This window comes from Scylla paramamosain, chromosome 24, assembly GCF_035594125.1.
Source record: "Scylla paramamosain isolate STU-SP2022 chromosome 24, ASM3559412v1, whole genome shotgun sequence".
Lineage (NCBI taxonomy): Eukaryota > Metazoa > Arthropoda > Malacostraca > Decapoda > Portunidae > Scylla > Scylla paramamosain.
The window spans coordinates 20,154,432-20,177,217 of NC_087174.1; the positions used below are offsets into that span (position 1 = coordinate 20,154,432).

Sequence of the window (22,786 nt, forward strand, 5' to 3'; positions counted from 1 at the left end):
ACAATTCCCGCCTGTAATGAATCGTGATGACGGTACAAGACAAAGGTGGCAGGTTAGTGGACCAAGAAGTGTTCATCATATGAGGATAAGGAAACGCACGAGTAAATATGACAAGCCTATGCAAAACTAAGGTGCAGTTAGAATCGTGCAAACATGTATCAATGCTTTCAAAACAGGAGCAGCCCTACGGTGGTAATGCAGCAAATTTACAACATATTAATGTCAAGGTGGACAACCCCATTTCACATAGGAGGTCTTTTACCATGCCATGGCTTGGGAGAGATAATTATTTGGAAGCAATGAGGCTTGGTTTTATAGTAGCATTAACGTGTCATAATTATGCATCAGTGTTAGTTCCTGGTTGGGCAGCCATGGCGTCTCGGCGGAGTGTTGGAACCTCGCGTTGCCATCTCGTGCCACAAGATGGCGCCAAGGCCTTTGTCCCCAACACTATTCTTGCCTATTTTGACCATGATACCAATTAAAAAATATATAAAAACATTGGAATTATATCAATGAAATATATTTGTATTTATCAGATACTTATCAATATTCTCAGAGGTGTCTTTATATTTTAGTATCTTTTTATAAGACAATAGTGGCAACTTTGCAGTAAACAGAGAGGCTTCCGACTACTCCCATCGACGGGCAAAGTTACCTCCATAATCTCCCTTCCTGCCGCGTTCTTCCTGTGCTAGGTGAGTAGACAAGCTAGGGCCACCTTGCTAGTACCTATGGGGTGTGTGTGGCGGGCGTGGGCGGAGGGGCGGCCCCACACAGGGCGTGAGGCGTGTGGTGGCGGCCCGCGGCCACCCTTGCGCCACAGACGCCACACCTCGCCAGACACTCGCCTGTTAGCAGTTACCTTTATCTCGCCCACACTCAGCTGCAGTTGAACGTGCGAGGTGCCTTTTATGTTTTGTGCAAGTTTAGGTTATTGTTGGCGGCCTGCGGGCTGGCGGCCGTGGTGCGCGGGGCGGCCACCCGTGGGCCAGGCTGGGGAAATTGTTTCGTGGGAAACTGACGAAGAAAGTTGTCATATAGAGATAAATAATCGTGCAGCGTGTATTGTAGGTTAACTGTTGTAAATTTATATGTTGAGTTGCCATGAGATGCTTGATTATTCCTAGACGCGTGTGGTGGGCGGCAGGGTCCACCCCGCCCCGCCCCACCCAAGGAGGGAAGGGGCGCGACGCCCCACGGCCCTCCAGGGTTTGAATGGGTCTCACTTGTTGAGAGGCACATGGGATGCCGCACGGGCACGAGCATGGCGGCGAGGCACGGACGGTGTCGGCAGCGGCTGTGGGTCACACAGGCACCCACTGAGGTGCATGTGGTGCTTCTTTCAGACACAGGTATTGACTTTGCCTGACGTGAATCTGTCACAGCTGGGGCCGCACATGGGCAGGCCGCCAGCCCGCCCAGCCCCCAGAGCCCTGCCACACCAAGTCATAAATAAATGTTTTTGGTCATTGGCATGTCAGTGCTCATTTGTCTCAATGCCCAGTGTTACCTGCTTTGTATTTGCTGCTCCGTTATCTCGAACATGTAGGAAAACATTTCTCATCTGACCAGGTATCGGTGGGTATCACGCTGTATTAAGGAGGTTTTAAACAGGCATTATATAAGACTGGTGAGTAATTTGTAGCTTTTTGTAAGGACTCCTGAAGCTCATGTTTAGTGTGTGCATTGGGAACTTATTGATGAAGTTCACCTTGGCTCAGTGGTTCATCCAACAAGTTAAACATAACACTCTTTAGGGTTGCCTTATCTCCCTTCTAAGGTGAAGCCATTGACATCTCAAGCTTAAGTTTCCCTCAAAGACAGGAGTGTCAGCATCCTCATGCACTTGTCAGGCATTGTACACCAATAACCAAGAGATAATTGAAGAGAGAGGGTGTGCCAATATGTGCCATTAAGATACTGACATTTGTAAGGTCTGAGTATCTTATCAGTGATTTTTCTTGGAAGACAGAAGTACCAATTCAGGTATTTCCTTTGTTCCTCATTGTCTTGTTTTTTGGAGGCACAAATATTTAACATTTTAGCTCTCTCTCTCTCTCTCTCTCTCTCTCTCTCTCTCTCTCTCTCTCTCTCTCTCTCTCTCTCTCTCTCTCTCTCTCTCTCTCTCTCTCTCTCTCTCTCTCTCTTTATTTGTTATTTATCTATCATTTATTTATTACTATTAGTTTTGTATAATGTGTTTAATAATGAATTGATAAGTCTAGTGCCTTGCTTTCCCTGGGAGTGACCCCCCCCACTCCCAGGATGGACACGGCAGAAGAGCCTCCAAACATTCATTCCATGCTTGTTCAAGTGCTTAGCCTCTACTAATAGTTCTTTCACATATGTACTCCTTTATTCTTCCAAACAGCCTTCCTCTCCTATCACCACTTATATTCACTCACGTACAGTTTCTTTAAAAACCGTACTCTTCACCCGCTTGATATGGCTAGTGTGTTCTTTTTCATCCATTCCACCACTCCACAATTTACACCACTTCCTCTCGCACTCATCTCTCATTCATGCTTTAACTGCTTTCACACTCCCATCTAGTCATGTGATATGCTCCTCTTGGGTGATTAATTTCCACAGCACAAATTCTTGTTTGCTGTGCCCTGTGCCACATCCGAACCTCTGAACCATACATCAGTGTTGCAGACGAATGCTTTTCCTTAAAACCTCCTTTTATATTTATAGACAGATTTCCTCTCATGATTTTTTGTAAGTGACACATATCTTTCATAATCTCTCTTGTATCTTCTTCCATCCCGCCATGTTTATGAACCAATGTTACCAGATACTCAAACTTGCACACCTCATCCACTCTCTTCCCACAACCATCTTATTCCTTCCTATAGTTGGCACACTTCTAAAGTCCTCAAATCATACCACTTACCTCTTAAACACTCACCTTACTTTTCCCAATATTCACCTTCAGTGTCTATCTCACTGGTCTACCACTGAAGTTTCCTCTCATTCTCTGCTAGTAAGATGTGTCTTCTGTAAACAGACATACTACTATAATATATATATGTATATATATATATATATATATATATATATATATATATATATATATATATATATATATATATATATATACAGCCCATCCCACTTCATTGTGTTTCAGTCTTGCTCTAACATTTCCTGCTTTAACTTCCTTCCTACAGCCAATAGTCATGCATAAAATATACTAAACAAGCATAGTGGCATCACACATCCCTGTCCCTCCAGGCTCTTCCTCCTCCATCACACATGCTCTCACATCTCTGGAAAAAGCCTGAATTCCTTCCAACAATTGTCCTTTGGCATAATGCATTTTAAGAATATCCCAAAGGGCTTCCCTATCCACTTAATCATATATATTCTGTGTCCATAAATGCTGCATACATTGCTGCATCCTGCTAACTGTGATTGCCACTGTCAGGAAGATTGTTTCAGTGCTGCAGTGTTAACCAGCATATAGGTAGAGAAATGGAATGCACTGTAGGAGGCAATATTTCATTGGGGACTTAATTATTCTTTATTTCAAGGATTTTTATGCCAGTATTTGTTCATACCAACCTGGATACCAGGATTGTCTGTAACCTTCACTGTCATTTGCATGCTCATCTGTTTGTACAGATTTGCTGAACCATTTTAAAAGACACGCACTCAAGGAAATCCACCTTTGTTAGCTCATGAAGCAGAATTACAAGCATGCTAGTCTTGGTTTTTCCTCAGGTCATCCAAACATTGCATGGGGAAAGAGGAAATACCCCAGAGTTTGATGGTTGTGGTTCAGCATTAGACACAACTCGTCATTGACAGGAGTGTTCAGGCTATGTGGCATCACCTTAAGCTGATTGGTTTAAACATTAGGCATATATGCCTAATGTGAAGATTACTTTTGAAAAATACCTCAAGGCATTGATTGTTATGATTACAAATGTTTGGAATAAGCTGATTCTTGTTTACTGTTGTATGCAATCATTTCACTTGTAATTGCAACTATTAGATTGATCTACTAAGGAAAGGCTGATGAGTCTTGTCTTCAGAGTAAATACATGCCTGGCAAGAAAATGGGGAAAGGAATTAAGAGAATTGGACATTGAGGGATAGAGGAGTAAGAGCAAGGGATTCTATTAGTGATTAAATTAATTTCAACTTTTCATATTTTTAGTTGTAAAATTTGTGGATATGAATTGTGAATATTTCAGTACCTATTCATCCTTTAAGAACTGATCATTCTCTCCACATATATCATAACAAAGTTACAGTGGAACAAAATAGTTCCTGAAGACAATTTGTTAACCAAAACTATTTTTCCCTTTAGGAATCTATGTAAAAATTGAGTAATCAGTTCCTGGATCCCAGGTGATTGCTTGTTTAAACTCTTATTATAATACTTTGTGCAGAAGTTTATACACAAAAATAAAAATCATAAACAAAAGATAAAACAATACTAAGCATATAAATTATAGACAAAAACCACCAAAACTGGTGAGTAGTACTGCAGTTTCATGTGGACAAGAGCTCTCTCTCTCTCTCTCTCTCTCTCTCTCTCTCTCTCTCTCTCTCTCTCTCTCTCTCTCTCTCTCTCTCTCTCTCTCTCTCTCTCTCTCTCTCTCTCTCTCTCTCTCTCTCATTAGAATTTTCCGTGCTCACCACTTGAAGCTAAATTCTCCTCTTGTGTCAACTACCCAACTCAGGCTTCAACACTCAGACACTCTCACTCTGTGGTGTCACAAGTTGCAGCAAGTGCTGGAATTTGTCTGTCCAGACAAACCATTCATTTAGAGTCTGGGGATTCTCTAATCTCAGCTCTCAGCAACTTGTAATAAATACATCCTTCTGATTGAGCCAAGGATAACTCCAGGAACATGATGTCTTTTCTTTTATCAGGGCATAAGCAGGAGCTGTACATTGTAGTCTGAAGCTGTTTGGATCCATGTTTGTTGATGTTCTGCATTCAGGTTCTCCAGTTTTAGCAACCCATGTGTTAACATCATCCTGCTTTTTTTTATACCAAATGTGGTGACTGCTGCTAGCAGCCAGTTGCTGGGATTTGTCCAGGCTTGACGCTCTCCTGCTGATGCTCCCAGCTTGTCACCCGACATTATTGGGGCTTTTGCACTGGTCTGGGAAAACTGCCATTTTCACCAGCTGACTTAATTTTACACAAAAACTCGGTATGCTGGAAAAAATCTGTTTGTGTTATCAAATCAACAAATGAAATATTCAGAACATTTTTAACTACCATCATCAAGTAGAGAGCAAGAAGTATGGCAAAACAAGCTAAATATTATGCACGTTATCTCAGGTATCCTCTTGGGATGAATGCCTCTTTTTTTTTTCTCTCTATGTAATATTAGTTTATCTAATTAGGTTACACAATTGATATAAAACTTTATAAATTCAGACACATATAAAGAGAAACAACCATGTTTTGATGTCAGATCTTAGGAGGATGCAGGTGAAAATTGTCTGTTGACATCATGTCTCCTGGCATCTTCTGATTTGCTGCTTTCTTCTTTAGAAATACATGTACAACCCATTCTTTCACACCTTGGTTCTTCTTTCTTGAAATGTTTGTTCAGTCAACCACAGCATGTGCATAGGCCACAACACCGTAAACTTGTTTCCCTCTCCCCCCAGTTTTTTTTTTTTTTTTTTTTTTTTTTTCCAAGACATCCTCATGTCTGATATTGGCCAGTTCTTTCATCTCAGCAGTACAAGTAATACCTGGTCAGTTCTTTTCAAGATTTGCCCAATAAAACATTGGTCCCTGTAGAAACCAGTGAAAAAATTCTTAAAACTAAATATGTAGCAGTATACTAGAAATAAATGTGAAAGCATTTTGAACCTAGTTGGAAGTATTTAGTTTATGATATCTTCTGTAGAGTGTGTATCACCAAATCCCATGGATACTGTTGGGATAAATACTTGCAATTAATGTTTTGTAGCATATAGATACAGTATATCAAGATGTTTCACAAGAGATGATTTTAGAATGTGTATCTCCAGAGAAGTGTGGGAGTGTATACTGAGCCCTGCATTAAAACAGCAGGCGACCACCGGCAACTCGGATCATTGCAAACGCCCCAATTGTTGGCATATGTGTTCATCACTTGGGATATTTTTGTTCTGAAAATTTGTTCGTGATTAGAGGCAGGCGTTTGTGACCCAAGGCTACACTGCACTATGAAACAAAATCCTGGAGGTTAATGATAATGTGAACATAGCCCTCACTGTTAATGTGTAATTTTTTTTTAGATATTATAAGTAAGCTAATTTGGAATTTGTTGTACGAATTCAGCCATCAAAAATTGAATAGTTAAAGTTGAATCCAATCAGTCTCCTGTTTCCAGGATGCAGAGTGAAGACCCACTCTTACATGCATCTTGCCATCTTTCTCCATTGGTATTGTGTAATAGCTGCAGTTATGTTCTCTTTCAAGAGAAGTTGGCTGTAGTAAGGCAAAAGAACAAATGCATCTTGTAGTTCCCTTTTCAGTTTTAGGACAAGTATTTAAAGAAATACAATGGAAGGGAAATTGTCTTGACTTAAATTGAAAGATGGCAAAAGCCTGCTAATCAAAAGAGGGAGGGAATGCCTGCCTTGAGGTGATTCTTGCAACACAGTCACCACTCAGAACTTAAGATGCCCACTTTGTTCATGAATTTGGCTCTGCTTTCCATTATTTATTTATTTTTTATTTATTTTTTTTTTTTTTAGATTTATTTCATTTATTTTTATTTATTTTATTTTTATTTTTTAATTAATTAATTTATTTATATTTATTTATTTAATACATTTATTTTTTGTTTATTTTTATTTTTATTTGTTTATTTATTTATTTATTATTTTTTTTTTTTTTATTTATTTTGTTTTCCTGATCTTGTCTTCTCTTGGCTATTGGAGTTGTCAGTCATGCTTGATATTCTTTTCCCACCCTTTGTTCTCTCTCTCTCTCTCTCTCTCTCTCTCTCTCTCTCTCTCTCTCTCTCTCTCTCTCTCTCTCTCTCTCTCTCTCTCTCTCTCTCTCTCTCTCTCTCTCTCTCTCTCTCTCTCTCTCTAGATTGTGGGCTTTTTTTTTTTTGATAGTCAGTGTAAGCAAGGACATACAAAGACAGTTATCAGAGAAGTGAGCAATAATGAGTTGTCAGTGAATTATCTGTGTGGTGGTGGTGTTGTGGACTCACTTCCCGTGGCACAAGACTCACCAAGGAAAGGGTGCAAAATTTTTCAAATAATATCACCTACAATATCAAAACCACGAGAATGAAATCCCATTTTATCTGCAAGGCAGGTTAAGGAAAGTAACAGCAACATTTGTCTCTAAGGACTGTGAGGTTCATTCCCCAAGTAGCAAGGCAATTATAGGTTGAGCTGGGAAGAAAAAGGAAGGTGGAGACAAAAATTAAGTTTAACAGCTTATTCCAACAACCAAGGGATGGCTGGATTTGGGAGACCCTCAGTAGTTATTCTTTCATGTTGGTATCTGATTTGAACAAGCTGCACTGGCATATTCTGTACCAGGTCATGGTTAAGGATACACTATGCTCCTGTAGTCTACTGGCCTGTGCCCAATAGCAAGTACTGTAGTGAAGGGTTCAGTACAGAGCAAGAAAGTGTGATTTGGTTAATTACTATTGCATACCACTTTTGGTGCCATATTGCTTACATTGTTAGATGCTGATGTTTGCAGAACGATTCAGTTTCTTACATGTACAGTTTGGCAGCATAGATTCTTACACATGATTTGGCAGCATCTGTGATGTACAGCTGTGTTTACATATGCTTAGTGAATATGGGTGAATTTGTTTTTACTGGAGGCAGTGACTTCCTATATAAGCCTCAAAAGCCAGCTAATATGTTATTTTATTACACTATACAGGGTTGCATTTAATGATGAATTAAACTTTGGTATTTTTGCTTTTTTTTATTATTTATTTATTTATTTATTTATTTTACCTTTTGTCATGGTCACATTTCATTGGTGATGTCAAATACACAGATTGTGTGGTATTCAGTGCAGTGAGATGATTGCATAAACGAGGGAAAAGGACTCTATAATTCAGAATCTTTTTTTTTTTTTTTTTTTTTTTTTATTCATATATATATATATATATATATATATATATATATATATATATATATATATATATATATATATATATATATATATATGACTTTTTACTGTCTTTGAATTTTAGCCTTGTGTGAGAAATGTGGGCTCGTGCAAGACAACACAAGTGTTTAATCTAGCATTATTGATCTCGTAATTTGTATATACAAATGGAATAAATTTGTCTTGCTTTGGACAGATGTTTCACAAGTGTTGATTCATGATTAGTTCATTTGAAGTGCTCTTTAAGGCCCTTTCACACAAAGTACATGTACTTATTGATGTACTTCAAATAGAATTTAAAATGAGCATATAGAGAAATAAATTGTACTCAAGTTATGAACGATTTTTTGCTTCACTAATAACAGATGTTTGTTTGTCCATGTGGAACAGCATGAAGTATAAGTGCCTTCTTAATCCTTTAGTTTTGTGACTCGATATAATCCCCATAACAGTTTCAATTTTGTTGTAAAAGTGAAGTGCATGGCAGTTAATGATATTGTCTCATTGTTGTAGAATGATAATTGATTATACATGGTTTCTGAGCTGTGCTTCAAAATATTGAATAGAAAAATGGTAAATAATAACTTGTCATCTGTCATACAAGGTGAATACAAGAGGAATAACGGCCTCATAGTCTTCTAATAAAAGCCTCTCACCACAGCTAAAAACCACTTAACAACTTTTCAACCTTGTGGTTATAATGGAAATGAGATCAAAGAAAGCATTTGTGTTTTGAATCTGTGTAAATGAATATTGTTTCTTCACCTTATTTTTGTTATTTAGTTTTGGCATATGTAAAGCGTCCTGTTTCCAGCAACCCAGGTCACAGCCTCTGAAGTCATATCATTTTAATACTACGAATGAGGAAGATGTATGCAGTTAGCAGAGTGAGGTATGTACCATTGGCAGTTTTCACTTTGCTGTTTTAAGTGAGGGGTATCTGGGTTGTTTGAAAGACAGGATGCATAGCCATAACATGAATACTGCTCGAAGCTCCTGATTCCTTGCCGTGCCAGACTAGTTATAAAGTAGAGATTCGGCTTTGAGTAATAGCTGCTAAGTTAACAATTTAACAGAAACAAGCTTTGCTGATTTAATTTTGCAGATGAAGTGAGAGGAGTACTGGCCTTGAAAGGAGATTCACCATGTGTCAACAATTATTGCTGAATGAGCATATTGGAAGCCAGCATCAGAAAACAACCTGATATCCCATGCTTGTGAAACAGAACTGGAATAAAACATTTCACTTTACTCTTGTCTTATATATCCCTTAGTGAAATGTCTGCCGTGGACATAGAGCCTCTCTCAGTCAGACTTATGGGGAAGCATCAATAATCTTTACATTAATGCATGATCACCACTCTCGATAGTCATTAAATGCAACTTACCAAGAGAAAAAAAGATAATAATATTGTGAAATTCTCTTTCCAGATATGTTTGTGGCAAGGTGACATCTGTGCAGCAGCTCCTCCAAGATTTGTACTTCCGGAGGTGACATAGGCAGTAAGGATGGAGCCAACACAAAATTCCTCGAGCTTGATGTGGTGCAACTACAACACAGTTGAAGGCCTTATCACCGCAAATGCTCCTGTTCAAGTAGAACTAGGGAGTGTTGACATTGCAAGACAAATCAGCCAACAAGTCCAGCTACAATATGGTAACCTCCAGGCTGTGCCGGCACAGCCACAGCAGATCATAGTAGCCCACCAACCTCAGCCTCCACCTGCCCCACCTACACCTGAGCCACCTGTCACTCCAAAACTACCAAAGCCACGAGCAAGAACAACAAATGGTGAACGTGTGCCATGTGATCAGTGCGGTAAAACCTTTTCTTGTAATGCAAACCTAAGAGACCACATGAGGCTGCATACAGGTGAGAGGCCCTTTGTCTGTACTGAATGTGGAATGTCCTTTGCTCAGCGGTCAAACTGGAGATTACACAAACGTGTCCATACTGGAGAAAGGCCTTATATGTGTGGTATCTGTGGCAAGACATTTTCCCGTAGTTCTCACTTACCAGGTCATATGAGGGTACACACTGGTGAGAGACCATATTCCTGTGAACTGTGTGAGCATTCGTTTGCCTCTGCTCAAGCTCTTAAGAACCATGCACGCACCCACACCGGAGAGAAACCTTTTGTATGTGAGTACTGCCAGACTGCCTTCACACACAGCTCATCACTCTCTTCACATAAGAAAAGATGCACTGGAGAGAAGAGAAAGCGAGGAAGACCCCTTGGTAGTGGCCGCAAGTCATACAGAAAAAAGCCAACGGGTCGGCCTCGGGGAAGACCCAAAAAGAAGGGTCGGTATGCCAAACGGGGCAGGAGAAAGAACCCTGCAGCTGAAGATGACCTTGTGGAACCTAAAGAGGAAGACATGACGATAGTCAAGGCCGAAGTTCATGCTGAAAGTGGTGAAGAAACACAAAGCATCCCAGTGGAGACCAAGCAGGAAATGGAGGAGGTACCCACTGTTGTTGTGGATGTAGATTCTATGGAGGTTGAGCATCCAGACATACATGGGGACCCTATACATATGCAAAACCACATGCATCAACATGAGACCATTGTTCCAGATGCTTTGCCACAAGAAAATCACATTATCCATCATGAAATGGTGCCATCAGAAGAGGTTGTATCTGTAGCCACTGCCACTGCAAGCTTGGATGAGACCTCAAACCTACACCAGGAAGCAGCAGTGGCAATGGCTGCATTGCATGAGGGAGGATGCAGCCTTACCCAACACCAGTTGCCTCAAGAAGCATATGTAGAGAGAGATGGATCCCATACTTTGTGGTTTCCCAAGCAGCAATATTAGTGGTGTGAGTTTCAAATGTCCATTGTTGGGAATCTGCTTAATAAGGCAAACCATCACTGTGGGTTGATAGTTCAGCCATCCTACTTAAGATGTAGCACTGTTGGTGCACTGAGAACACTATAAAGATTTTAGACATATTTAATTCAAGTGAAGTTAAAATGACAGTGAATAGATTGACCATTCATTACATGGATTATTCTTATGTTCTTGAGAGGAGAAATGGTTTTATGTCTTAATATTATTTTTCTACAAGACTACTAATTGCTTGTGTATATCCCAGAGAGCTTCACAATGCATGGAGTAGTAGTCCTGGCATTCTCATTGTGGTTGAATTTTGTAGAACTGGGTTGGTTTTTACTGTCATTATAGAAATAAATTTTTGACAAGATGCTTCATAATTGTTGGTATGAAATATTGCATTGTGAAACTAGCTGAGGACAGTTATTTTAGTATTAAGATTTCTATGAAGAATAAATATTTTATACCAAACATTACATGTTATGTTTAGATCTAAATTAAGAGCTCTTGGACAGGTAAGAAAATAATGTCCCATGTATGCTTATGTATATTACAATGTTCTTTGAACATGTTATCAATGTACAATGCCAACTGTTGAGAATTTAATATTTCCAGTATAAATAAAATATTGTTCAAAAATTCAAATATGTAATTTCTCATTTGACCAAATAAAATGTAAAATTTAAGGATCTTATAATAGTTACCTAGAATGTTCACATGAGTTCCCATCATGCAAGGCTAGTATGAATATCGCCATTCATTTTGTCCATCATAATTATTATTACTGCAGGTAGTTATAGCAACAGTAGAAGCAACTTAAGACACTTGGACATCCTAAAGGTGCTCTATTGTACTTACAACATGGCTCAAGGAGGTTTGAGGTGTACAAATCTCAGAATCTTTGAGAACATGCAGTGATATATTTCTTTAATTGCATACCCTACTTTCCTGTTTGATCATTTGTTTGTATTTTATATAGTAGTTGTTACCTTACACATTAATGAAACCTCTTGGTAAGAAAGTAAAGGCCACATCTGCAAGGCATTGATCATACTGTCATGTGTTTTTGTTTCTCATGTCTGGGAAACCATGTATTTTGATGGACAGACTTGAGATCAATCAAAACAAGTGTCTTCCTCATGTGCAGAGTTATGTATGTACAACTTTGTTTCACGGACAATCCCATGCAATGTGCCTTTATTAAATTAATCATTATATATATATATATATATATATATATATATATATATATATATATATATATATATATATATTTATATGTTACAGTCAAAACCCGGAATAAGTCAAAACTAGTTTTAACTAGGTATTTTCAATGTGTTGGTGAACAACTAGTATTACCTAGGCAAAACTAGTTATACCTTAATGTGTTTGATATAACTAGAAATATCAAAGTTTAACTAGTTAAATCTAGTTTTATCTGATCGTGTAAGTTAAAACTAGATTCAACAATGGTACTGAATGTCAAAAGTAGGTGAGGGATATGACCACTCGTTTGAATACCATTGCTCGTTTGAGTACCATTTTTGGGGAACTCAAACATAACATCCCCATCTAACCTAACCTAACTAGGTTAGACTAAAAGTGAAACTGGTGTAGTGCCGGGGAAAACATTTATATGTATAAGTAGCATTAGGTTAGGTTAGATGGGGATGTTATGTTTAAGTTCCCCAAAAATGGTACTCAAACGAGTGGTCATATCCCTCACCTACTTTTGACATTCAGTACCGTTGTTGAATCTAGTTTTAACTTACACGATCAGATAAAACTAGATTTAACTAGTTAAACTTTGATATTTCTAGTTATATCAAACACATTAAGGTATAACTAGTTTTGCCTAGGTAATACTAGTTGTTCACCAACACATTGAAAATACCTAGTTAAAACTAGTTTTGACTGATTCCAGGTTTAGTTAAAACTAGTTTTGACTGATTCCGGGTTTAGTTAAAACTAGTTTTGACTGATTCCGGGTTTTGACTAACATACATAGTTTTGACTGATATATATATATATATATATATATATATATATATATATATATATATATATATATATATATATATATATATATATGTATATATATATTGTGGAATCTCGCTTACCGAATGCCTCCATTTTCAAACAAATCAGTTTTCAGATGAGATTTTGAACTCAGTTGCCTCACGAGGCAACTATCATAATTTGGCTCTCAAACAGTTACTTAATTTTAAATACAAAAAGAAAGCAAAAACTGCTGTTTATTACTAATTTATAGTTTCTATAAGTATTTCCATAATTTTTATGTATTTGGAGGAGAGACATTGGGTAAGACAGTAATTTAGTCTTTGAAATAAGGTAAATGTGAACCCATTGAAGAGCCTCAATGTAAACAAACAGTTTTCGTGAATCAGGAGTAATCCCAAGCCTCTTGTGGCTCTTGATGAATAACACCATCACTACTGCATGACTGCATTTTTTAAGTAGCAAGATATCTAAGTGTTACGATCACCTTCATTTTGCCAGTGAGAGGGTTGCTCCTGTGTGTCATTCTGTAAGGCTTGCCACACTAGATCAAGGACAAAGAGAATACTGTAGGGTTTACGACAATGAACATGATTCATTCCAATGTAGGACTCATTATAGCAAATGTGCATTATGGTGACTGAAGAACCTATCAAAAATAATTAATTAGTTCAAGGGAACCAGAAAATAATATAAAAATTTCACATTTTTTTTTTAAATACATAAAATGAGCACATTTACACTACTACTCTTGAGATAACATAAATATGTGCAATACCTTCCCAAGTTTTGCACTTAGTCCTAGATTCTTACCATCCCAAGTTTCATACATTATCACCAAGTTTCATGTTGCTTTAACAAGTATTTGTCACATTTACCTACTGTTGGCATCATGCTTATACACACAGTAAATCCCACCCAAGTCGGAGCACTCTCTCTCTCTCTCTCTCTCTCTCTCTCTCTCTCTCTCTCTCTCTCTCTCTCTCTCTCTCTCTCTCTCTCTCTCTCTCTCTCTCTCTCTCCATGAAAGTAAGAACAATCCTAAGGATTGCTGAATAGAATGAGACTGAGAATGAAAATGGAATTACACATATGAAAGTGAGAAAGAGTGAGAAATTATGAAAACGACAAAATGAATGAGGGGAAAAGAGAGAGAGAGAGAGAAGAGATTTCACTCTCTTGTCCCTTATCTCTGACAGATAATTAGGAGGGGAGGTGACATGGGGGAGGTTTGAGACAAGACAAAAGAAGGGAGAGGAAAGGAATAAAGGGAGTAAGGGACAGGTAGTGGATAGGTGAGCAGCAGCTTTCATAGGTGGTGAGTTAGACTTGCACGTTTTATATTGTTATTCTGATGAAATTTTTATTAAAATTTCAATGCTCACATTGGTTTGTTATTCCAATTAAATTTGTATTAAAAATTCCAGTGCTTACACTAGTGGCAAGTTCATTATGCTACTTTTTGGTTTGTCATTTAATAAATATTTAAATATTTATTAAAATTTTAGTGCATTATTGGAGTTGTATGTTAAAACGACCATGCATTGTCACGTACCCTCCTGTATCTGCATGGTCTAAACAATATCTTATGATGAGTTTGTGTCACAAAGTCAATTCATTATGTCCAATCTGGATGAATAATTTCTGAGCTGGAGATGTGGAATGGCCATCTTGGGAAAAGTAGTTTCACTTTCTGAACATTTCGGATTTCAGACAGCATATAAGAACAAATTAAGTTTGAGAACTGAGGATCCACTATATATATATATATATATATATATATATATATATATATATATATATATATATATATATATATATATATACCAGACAAAAAAAGGAAATCCAGTGTTTCTCTCTCTCTCTCTCTCTCTCTCTCTCTCTCTCTCTCTCTCTCTCTCTCTCTCTCTCTCTCTCTCTCTCTCTCAATACTGAATACTTTACTTGCAAATATAGTTATGAAAGTAATTTTGAAATTCCACAATTAACTGAAAGATCTATATAAGAATTATTTGTGGTTTGCAGTGTGTTTCCTTGATAGCATAATATAGCCTTAAAGACATAAAGAAGTCTATCAAGTCTGATTCTCATAGTATTCTGTATATTTTTGTATCATCTGTAGGATCCATTAACTTTAGTTATATTGCATGTTCTGCAGCACATTTATCAATGTGTGTACATAGACTGTTTTTCACCTTCAACCAAAGGACTGGACCATGAAGTAAAGTCATTATCTGTTGCTTATTGAGTTCACTAAATATTGTGCTTGTTGAGAGCCTGTTTTATCTGAATTGTGCAGTTTCTACGGAAGTGTTTTTTAAATCTCATATTGGTTATTTTCTACAGCAATATTTGTCTTGGAGAGGTATGTCAGGAAATGAAGGTAGAGCTGTGCAGATTTGTAAAGGGGAGGACACTGAACTCAGTTTAGTTCTTAGGAAAAATTGTTGAATTGTGATTAAAGTTTTGCTCGTATGAGACCAAGAAAATCAGTCGTAACCCTTAAAAATCTATCTTTTCTGGTTGGTATTTTGTTCATTATAAGAAACAAAATTTAATTTTCAATACTTTTATTATTAGTATTATTATGTTTTTATTCATTTATTTATTTATTTATTTATATTTATTTTATCATTTATTTATTTTCTTTTTCTTTTTTTTCCTTCAAGATTGGTCTTTGACAACCACAGTTTAAACTTTGAATTAGTTTTATTGAAATCCAAGCACTGATATTGGTACAATGAGTTGATTATAGGTGCCTTCCTTTATCCATTGTTCTTTTTTGCAACATTATTAAAATTGCAAAACACTATTTTCATTTAACATTTAATGTGCAATTTTATGCTTGTCAGAAAGTTTTTAAACTTCAAAATTGATTGAATGAAAAAGAAGCTTTAACATACTTACAAGTAATTTAAGTTTTAAAAGAACGTGTGTGCAAAGTTTTGAGTTCAGTTTTTCTCTTATAATACAGAAAAATCTCATAGGAATGAAAAATAATTTACTTAGGTATTGTTGAAGATCATGCTAGAAGCAGATAACCATAGCAGGACAATGATACAGTTATTACGTGTTCCATCAAGATCAGCCAAGCTGATCGTGATTTCCTTCTTCATAAGTCATCCCCTCTTTGCAAGGCTGCATGGCAGAGCTCCCAATATGTTTCAAATAACCAAGCAAATAATAGACAGTTTAAGCATGCTTATTTGAGATTAATTTGGCAAAACTTACAAAACAGATTTGTAAGGACTCTCATGGGAACTGAAGTGGACATAAACTGGAAGACAAATTTGCCCATGGTGTAGTTGATTTGGACAAACCAGAAATGCTTTGCTGGTGATAATTTTCTTGAAATTTCTTTAGTATAGCGTCCTCCCCTTATGACCTCACTAAACAGGCTGTATCTTAGACTGATGATAGTGTTGTGATGATAGGTTTCTGATGCAATATTTAAAATATCCAAGTGTGTTATGAGGCTTTGTTGTAATGTGTTCACTGCTGCTGCTGGGTGTGGGTGTGTATGACTTAGAGGCACCTTGACACTGGCTGTGCAGTAGTGTGAAGACCACAGCTCACATCCACCTCAGTGCAAGAATTGTGATTATGGTTCAACTTGCCACCACACTTCATAGGTAAACTGCCTTACACCACTATGAATTTGTTTTATATGATAGTAAGAAAATAGTAGAAATCTGAGCTACCCAAGATGCTGCAAGATTTAGCTGTAAGTTCTTCAGGATTTTATAAAGATTTTTGTATTAGTTTTTTGTCCTAAAAGAGATTGCTGATGTGTTGTTGAAATACCAGGGTTATAAATATGATAGCAAGAGAAAAATAAATTGCTGGCATACTGATGAAACGATGCAATTAAGTTGAGTTTGTGTAAGCTTTTCTTTTCTTCAGCATATGGCACTAACATTTCAGAGGATCATTATGAAGTATCAACTTTTATTGATACTTAATGGTAAGGATTTTGTGTACCAGCTAGCATTAAGTGAATATACAGTGACCCTGCTCTTAACCCATTCTTTTGTTTTGTTCCAGGAGCCATGTTGGTGTAGACAGCAGTGGCTGCCTGTAAGGAAGACTGCTATCAACCCCCGGGCAGATGGAGAACTTGGAGCACATTGTTACATCAGGAGCCACAGGGGTGACTCATGTAGCAGCTGTTGGCACTGTGCAGGGTGTAGCTGGTGTGACAGGAGTCCAGGCCTTGAACAACGTGAGTGGTGTAAACACCGTTGGGTCTGTGGCAGGTGTTACTGGGGTTACTGGTTTGGCCTGGTATAATTACAGCCCTGATGGTGTTGGTCAACTCATCACCAGTGGACCAGCTGTCCAGGTAGAGCTTGGCAGCCCAGATATTGCACGCCAGTTTAATCAGCAAGTTCAGGCTCAGTATGGCAACCTTCAAGTCCAAGTGCAGGCAGTCACTACTCCAGCACCGGTCACCAAGCCTCCGCCTGCATCCACACCTGACCCATTGTTGATTGTGAAGCAGCCCAAATCTCGGGTGCGTCAGAGTGGCGGAGAGCGTGTGCCCTGTCCTGAGTGTGGCAAGACTGTGTCCTGCAATGCCACCTTACGGGACCACCTACGCACCCACACTGGCGAGAGGCCTTTTGTGTGTGGTGAGTGCGGCTTGGCATTCGCACAGCGCTCCAACCTCCGGATGCACAAGCGACTTCACACTGGTGAACGGCCATACATGTGTGGCATATGTGGGAAGACATTTGCCAGATCTTCACACTTACCTGCGCACATGAGAACACATACTGGCGAGAAGCCGTATGTCTGTCAGGAGTGCAATCATGCCTTCATTACTGCTCAGCAGCTTAAAAACCACTTCAGAGTGCACACTGGAGAAAAGCCTTGGAAGTGTGATCTTTGTGAAGCTGCATTTACACACTCATCATCCCTCTCAACGCACAAGAAAAAGCACACAGGGCAGAAGCCTTTCCAATGCGAGAAGTGTAGCAAGGCATTCTTCTTTAGTTCAGCTCTGGACAAACACATGAAAGTGCATTCCAAGTCACGTCCATTCAAGTGTGATTCATGTGACAAGGCTTTCAAATACAAAGAAAGCTTGACTGTACACAAGGAAAAGTACTGTGGTAAGGAAGTTTCCAAGAAGCCTAGAGCACCCCGCCGCCCTGATGCTAAGAAACCAGGGCCCAAACCAGGTAGTGGCAGAAAGTATGTCCAGAAGAGGAAAGGACGACCTAGGGGACGACCCCGCAAGAGAGGTCGTGGTAAGAGGGGAAGACCAAGGAAGTACTTCAAGCAGGAGGATTTTGATGAAGAGGAGGAAGACATTGATGGAGAGTTGGAGCCAGAAGAAGTTCCTTTAGATGAAATCAGTGAAGATCAGTCTGAAGAGATAATTCCAGAGGCCATAATTGACCCACTTAAAATAGAGAAAATAGTGGAGGAGACAGAGCTTCAGCATGAACCACTGGAGCAGCATGCTGATGAACTCCAACACCACCAACTGCAGCATGAGCATCTGCAGCATGCCACTCATGAGATCCACATCGAAGACGCAACTGCACTGACTATCGTTTCTCCTGAAGAAGCAGAACAACAAGCAGCAGCAGCTGGAGGGGTTCAGCTGGTGACTCTTCATCCTGAAGTCCCTATTCAAATAGTGTCCCATGATCCCCAGACACAAGTGACCCACCAGCTGATAACACGGGATGGTGTGCAGATGTGGTATCCCAGGCAGTACTAGTGAGTGCACAGAATTCATGTGTTTCAAGGTCGGTATCATCTTTACTATTTTGTGCTCAGTAAAGTTCATGAGTTGTATCATATTAAAATGTAAGTGTACAATTTTTTATAAGAGAAGTTTTGCTGCTACCATGTTTAAACTTATAGTTTTAATTATATTGTTTATTTTAGAAGTACTGGAATTCTCTACTTGTAATTTGGTGCCTGTTAGAAATTAGACTATGAAATATACTTTTAAAATGATAAAGTTGATTGATAGGCTTCTAAAAGTAAGCATTCTTGTGCCAATGGGTGTTCCTCAAAATATGAAAATATCACAGTATCCCATAAGTGCAAGTTATTTGATAACATTATTATTCTTATTTTAAAAGTTTATGTTGTAAGTCATTAATATGTTTTACTTTTAATGAACTAAACTTCCAGTTCAATAAATCCTATACTTTTGTATTGAATTATAAGTTAGTTGATCTAGAGAGGGTACTCTTCTTGTTAATTGCTGGTGCTCACACCTTGTATTATTATTATTGGTTCACATGCACTTATTGCTGCTGTGGTGCTCAGTTGCATCGCACATAACAAAGCTGAAGTGCACTGTGTGGCAAGTACTACTTTAGAGGCAGTGGCAAGATGGAATGTCAGTGTCACCTGAAGATCAGCTGCCCAACATTCCTGGCTGATGACTGGTATTGGAGCAAAAATTAAACCGAACAAAATTATTCTTTGTTTGTAAAATATTTATGTGCTAACTGAATTACAAGATATGAGATTGGAACTTCTTCTCACACACATACACACACACACACACACACGTGCACACACACACACACACACACACACACACACACACACACACACACACACACACACACACACACACACACACTTATGCTTGTGTTAAAATTCAGTTCTTGTTTTAAAAAGACAAAATGTTGCACAACATTCCTGGTAAAGAGAATTCTTCAGGTCTTCCACACCATGAATCATTCCAAGGTAGTTGATTAATTTTTTGAGGATCAAGTGAAGTCATATTAGTACAGTGGTAGAATGTATATGCCTGTTCTTCATTCCATTATGTGAAATAAAAGGGTGCAATTTTATTCTTGAATGATCAGGTGCTTGAAGTAGCATCACATCACACTTAAGTGCACCTAATAAGGAAGTTTGATAACACTCAATCATGTATGATTAATATGTTTAAAATGTTAATGGAAAAGGGTTTTAACAGTAATCGGCACATGTAAGGCTAGAAGATTCCTTTCTCTACCAGGACTGTGGAAGTGCAACCGAGTGTTTATATTTCATGAAAATCATAGAAAATGGCAACATGTCTGATATTTTTTTAGGAAACAGAACACTGAAGTATTAATTTTGGGGTTAGTGTTGAAATGTTTGCCTGAAAACTTACTCCTAGTTATAAGTTTTCACATCACCTTTGCTTTTGAGGAGATTTTACCTGCACCATATGAGAATACAAGGCACATAAAACTTTCATCTGTCTGATCTTAATTTTCTGTGGTATTCAAAGATGCATGTTATTGAGTTGGGTATAAGGTTGTTCTGTCAGAGAAAATTTTGTTCCAAGGAGAGTATAGAAGTGTAGCTTATGTGTGGATCAGACCTGTGGATTATAACCTGAGTATGATTATTGTAGTCAAGCCATTATTCAAATGCTCATATATGCAGTGTGCGTTAGATTGTGAAATCCTTAGTGATGATTTATGCAAGGAAAATCATGGCTTGTGAAAATATTTGAAATTATTTGTAATGAACTTTAATATCTAGATTTCATTCAAAACTTTAAAATTAAAAAGAAAAAAGTAGGTGCAAGTAAATTAAATATTAAATAAGTGACTGGCTAAGAAATGCACTGGCCTGGAGGATTAAAGAGATATGGTGAAGGTTCATGTTTTATTGATTAAGGCACTGGTGAAGAAAGGGACTGGCATAGTAGGTCAAAGAAATTTGATAGAAGTTCATGTGTGATTGATTAAGACACTTCATGTTTACATCTGTCTTAGTTATTACAGGAATGTGTAATCCTGACCACTAATTCAAATTCTCAGGATTGTATCCAGTGTAATTAAGGAATTTTTAAACATAACTAAAAGGAGTTCTCCCAAGCAATTAATTTCAGGGGAACAGTTAATACGTACTTTATATTGTAATATATATAAGTACTGTGTATGATGTATTAATATTGCCTGTGACATTTACTTTAATGCAAGAGAAAGTATTATGATATTTTATTTGATAAAATTTCATTATGAAAAGAAATGTGAATATTTTTTTGTATGTTTCAAATGGTGAGTTGTCACACAATTTCTGTCCCAGGACAAAGGGCAACAAACACTTGAGTCAGATCACCTCCAGATTTTGTTAATGTTTTCTGTATCATCTTAATTTAGCAGCAGAGTGCAATCATCTTTCATTTTATGTAGCAATTAACTGCAGTGTTTTGCAGAGAATTCCACCATTTGTATTATTTTCTCAAAAATATTTGCAGAATCACATGCTTAAATTTAAACCAGGCAAGAACAGATGGGGTTCACATAGTATGTTAGAGTATGCACCACAGCCCTCAGAGAAATATCGTACTGTTGTACATATCCAACACAGTGGCATGGCTGTAGGGTCTTTAGTGGGCGGAGAAAGAGATATAAGGGGGAGGGAATATAACTACCACTGATGGACAGTATTAAGATTAAGCAGTTGCACAACTATATAAAGTTTTTAAAGAGAGAAATTATGGACAATTGCTGTGGCTTACATTATGTTTTCTTATTTTTGGGTATTAGATTATTTCATATGAACTCATTGACATTATATTTACTTAAAACATGAGGTGTGCTCCTCAAAGGTTTACTGCTGGTGGGGTTGGATTACTGACTGTCCGTTGTACTAGATCATTACTGCTGTAGAGCAATTTGTATGAGATGTGTTGTAGATTAGTTGTTCTTCCTTATAAACTTTTATATTATCACTTTTTTTTTTTTTTTTTTTTTCAAATATACTTTCATTAATCTTAAAACAGATAATTTTCCTTTGCAATCAAATAGTTATGCTTTTACTTTGCACCCAAAGATGCACACTATATAACAAAGGGAGAGTTCATATATGCATTACCTGTTTATTGACAATGATGTTATTACATTCTCTCTCTCTCTCTCTCTCTCTCTCTCTCTCTCTCTCTCTCTCTCTCTCTCTCTCTCTCTCTCTCTCTCTCTCTCTCTCTAAGTTTTGCATGTTCAAGTTCAGTAATGTATTCATTGTGGACAATTGGAGTGGCTGATGGTCAGAGTGGCATGGGTGATGTTTGAGGCCCCGTGAAGTGTGCATCTTTGCTACTTCATCCTGTAATAAGGGTTTGCATTTCCGTTTGTCCTGTATAGTGGCAGTAATAGACGAATCTCTAGTGTGCAACGTGTATGTGTTTGGAGGCATTAAGCAATTTAATCTTTATCAAGGTCTTAACATGGAACTGCTGCTATTGGATAAAATTCCCAGATTCTGCTTAGTACCATGTTCATAATGAATCATTGTATGTATCATGACATGTAATTATCAATCACAATAAATTTGAAAACAATCATACCAAAAAATTCCCATATCCTACCAAGTTGTTAACACAGTACTTGTAGAAATGTGTATTAATTTTATTGTATCAGTGAGTCTCTCTCTCTCTCTCTCTCTCTCTCTCTCTCTCTCTCTCTCTCTCTCTCTCTCTCTCTCTCTCTCTCAGTTTCAAAGTTTGTGCACTGTAAGACGAAAGCGAAGTAAATGTCATTGGCCTTGCAATCAATGTAAATAATCAAGGCTAGAAGCACTGCAAATTGAGTGAGTAGTCAAGTGGAAATATCTCTTATCTTAGAAGTAAAGGAAGAGAGCGGTTAGGGGTAGCTAGCTCTTCATAGAGAAAAAGTTAGGTTCTTTGGCTTATGAGAACTTAAAATGAAAGTACCCCAGGATGGCATATTAGTCGCAGGTGAGACATGGATGGATTATGAGTAAGTTCGCCTGTAGTACTAGAGATCAGTGATAGTGTGCCGTTGTGTTATATGACATAATTACTTTCATGATGGGCTG

General features: G+C 37.8%; 2 protein-coding genes across 7 annotated transcripts; both read left to right on the forward strand.

Moving 5' to 3' along the window:
- Positions 1-539: 539 nt before the first annotated feature.
- On the forward strand, positions 540-22,302 carry LOC135112854 (zinc finger and SCAN domain-containing protein 22-like). 3 transcript variants are annotated; one of them, XM_064027750.1, is made up of 2 exons: positions 540-698; positions 17,018-22,302. In XM_064027750.1, the coding sequence occupies exon 2, from the start codon at positions 17,082-17,084 to the stop codon at positions 18,702-18,704; it is 1,623 nt and encodes a 540-aa protein (XP_063883820.1). In that variant the 5' UTR covers positions 540-698; positions 17,018-17,081; the 3' UTR covers positions 18,705-22,302. The 3 variants fall into 3 exon arrangements, with proteins under 3 accessions (XP_063883820.1, XP_063883822.1, XP_063883821.1); XM_064027752.1 differs by lacking the exon at positions 540-698 and adding an exon at positions 941-1,355; XM_064027751.1 differs by lacking the exon at positions 540-698 and adding an exon at positions 15,768-16,605.
- LOC135112855 (zinc finger protein 91-like) lies at positions 751-11,640 on the forward strand. 4 transcript variants are annotated; one of them, XM_064027753.1, is made up of 2 exons: positions 751-905; positions 9,548-11,640. In XM_064027753.1, the coding sequence occupies exon 2, from the start codon at positions 9,626-9,628 to the stop codon at positions 10,934-10,936; it is 1,311 nt and encodes a 436-aa protein (XP_063883823.1). In that variant the 5' UTR covers positions 751-905; positions 9,548-9,625; the 3' UTR covers positions 10,937-11,640. The 4 variants fall into 4 exon arrangements, with proteins under 4 accessions (XP_063883823.1, XP_063883825.1, XP_063883826.1 ...); XM_064027755.1 differs by lacking the exon at positions 751-905 and adding an exon at positions 1,230-1,581; XM_064027756.1 differs by lacking the exon at positions 751-905 and adding an exon at positions 1,966-1,989.
- Positions 22,303-22,786: the final 484 nt, after the last annotated feature.

Bases quoted from the DNA above. Each gene is read 5' to 3' on its own strand.
- LOC135112855 (XM_064027753.1), top strand. From the start codon at position 9,626: ATGGAGCCAACACAAAATTCCTCGAGCTTGATGTGGTGCAACTACAAC.
- LOC135112854 (XM_064027750.1), top strand. From the start codon at position 17,082: ATGGAGAACTTGGAGCACATTGTTACATCAGGAGCCACAGGGGTGACT.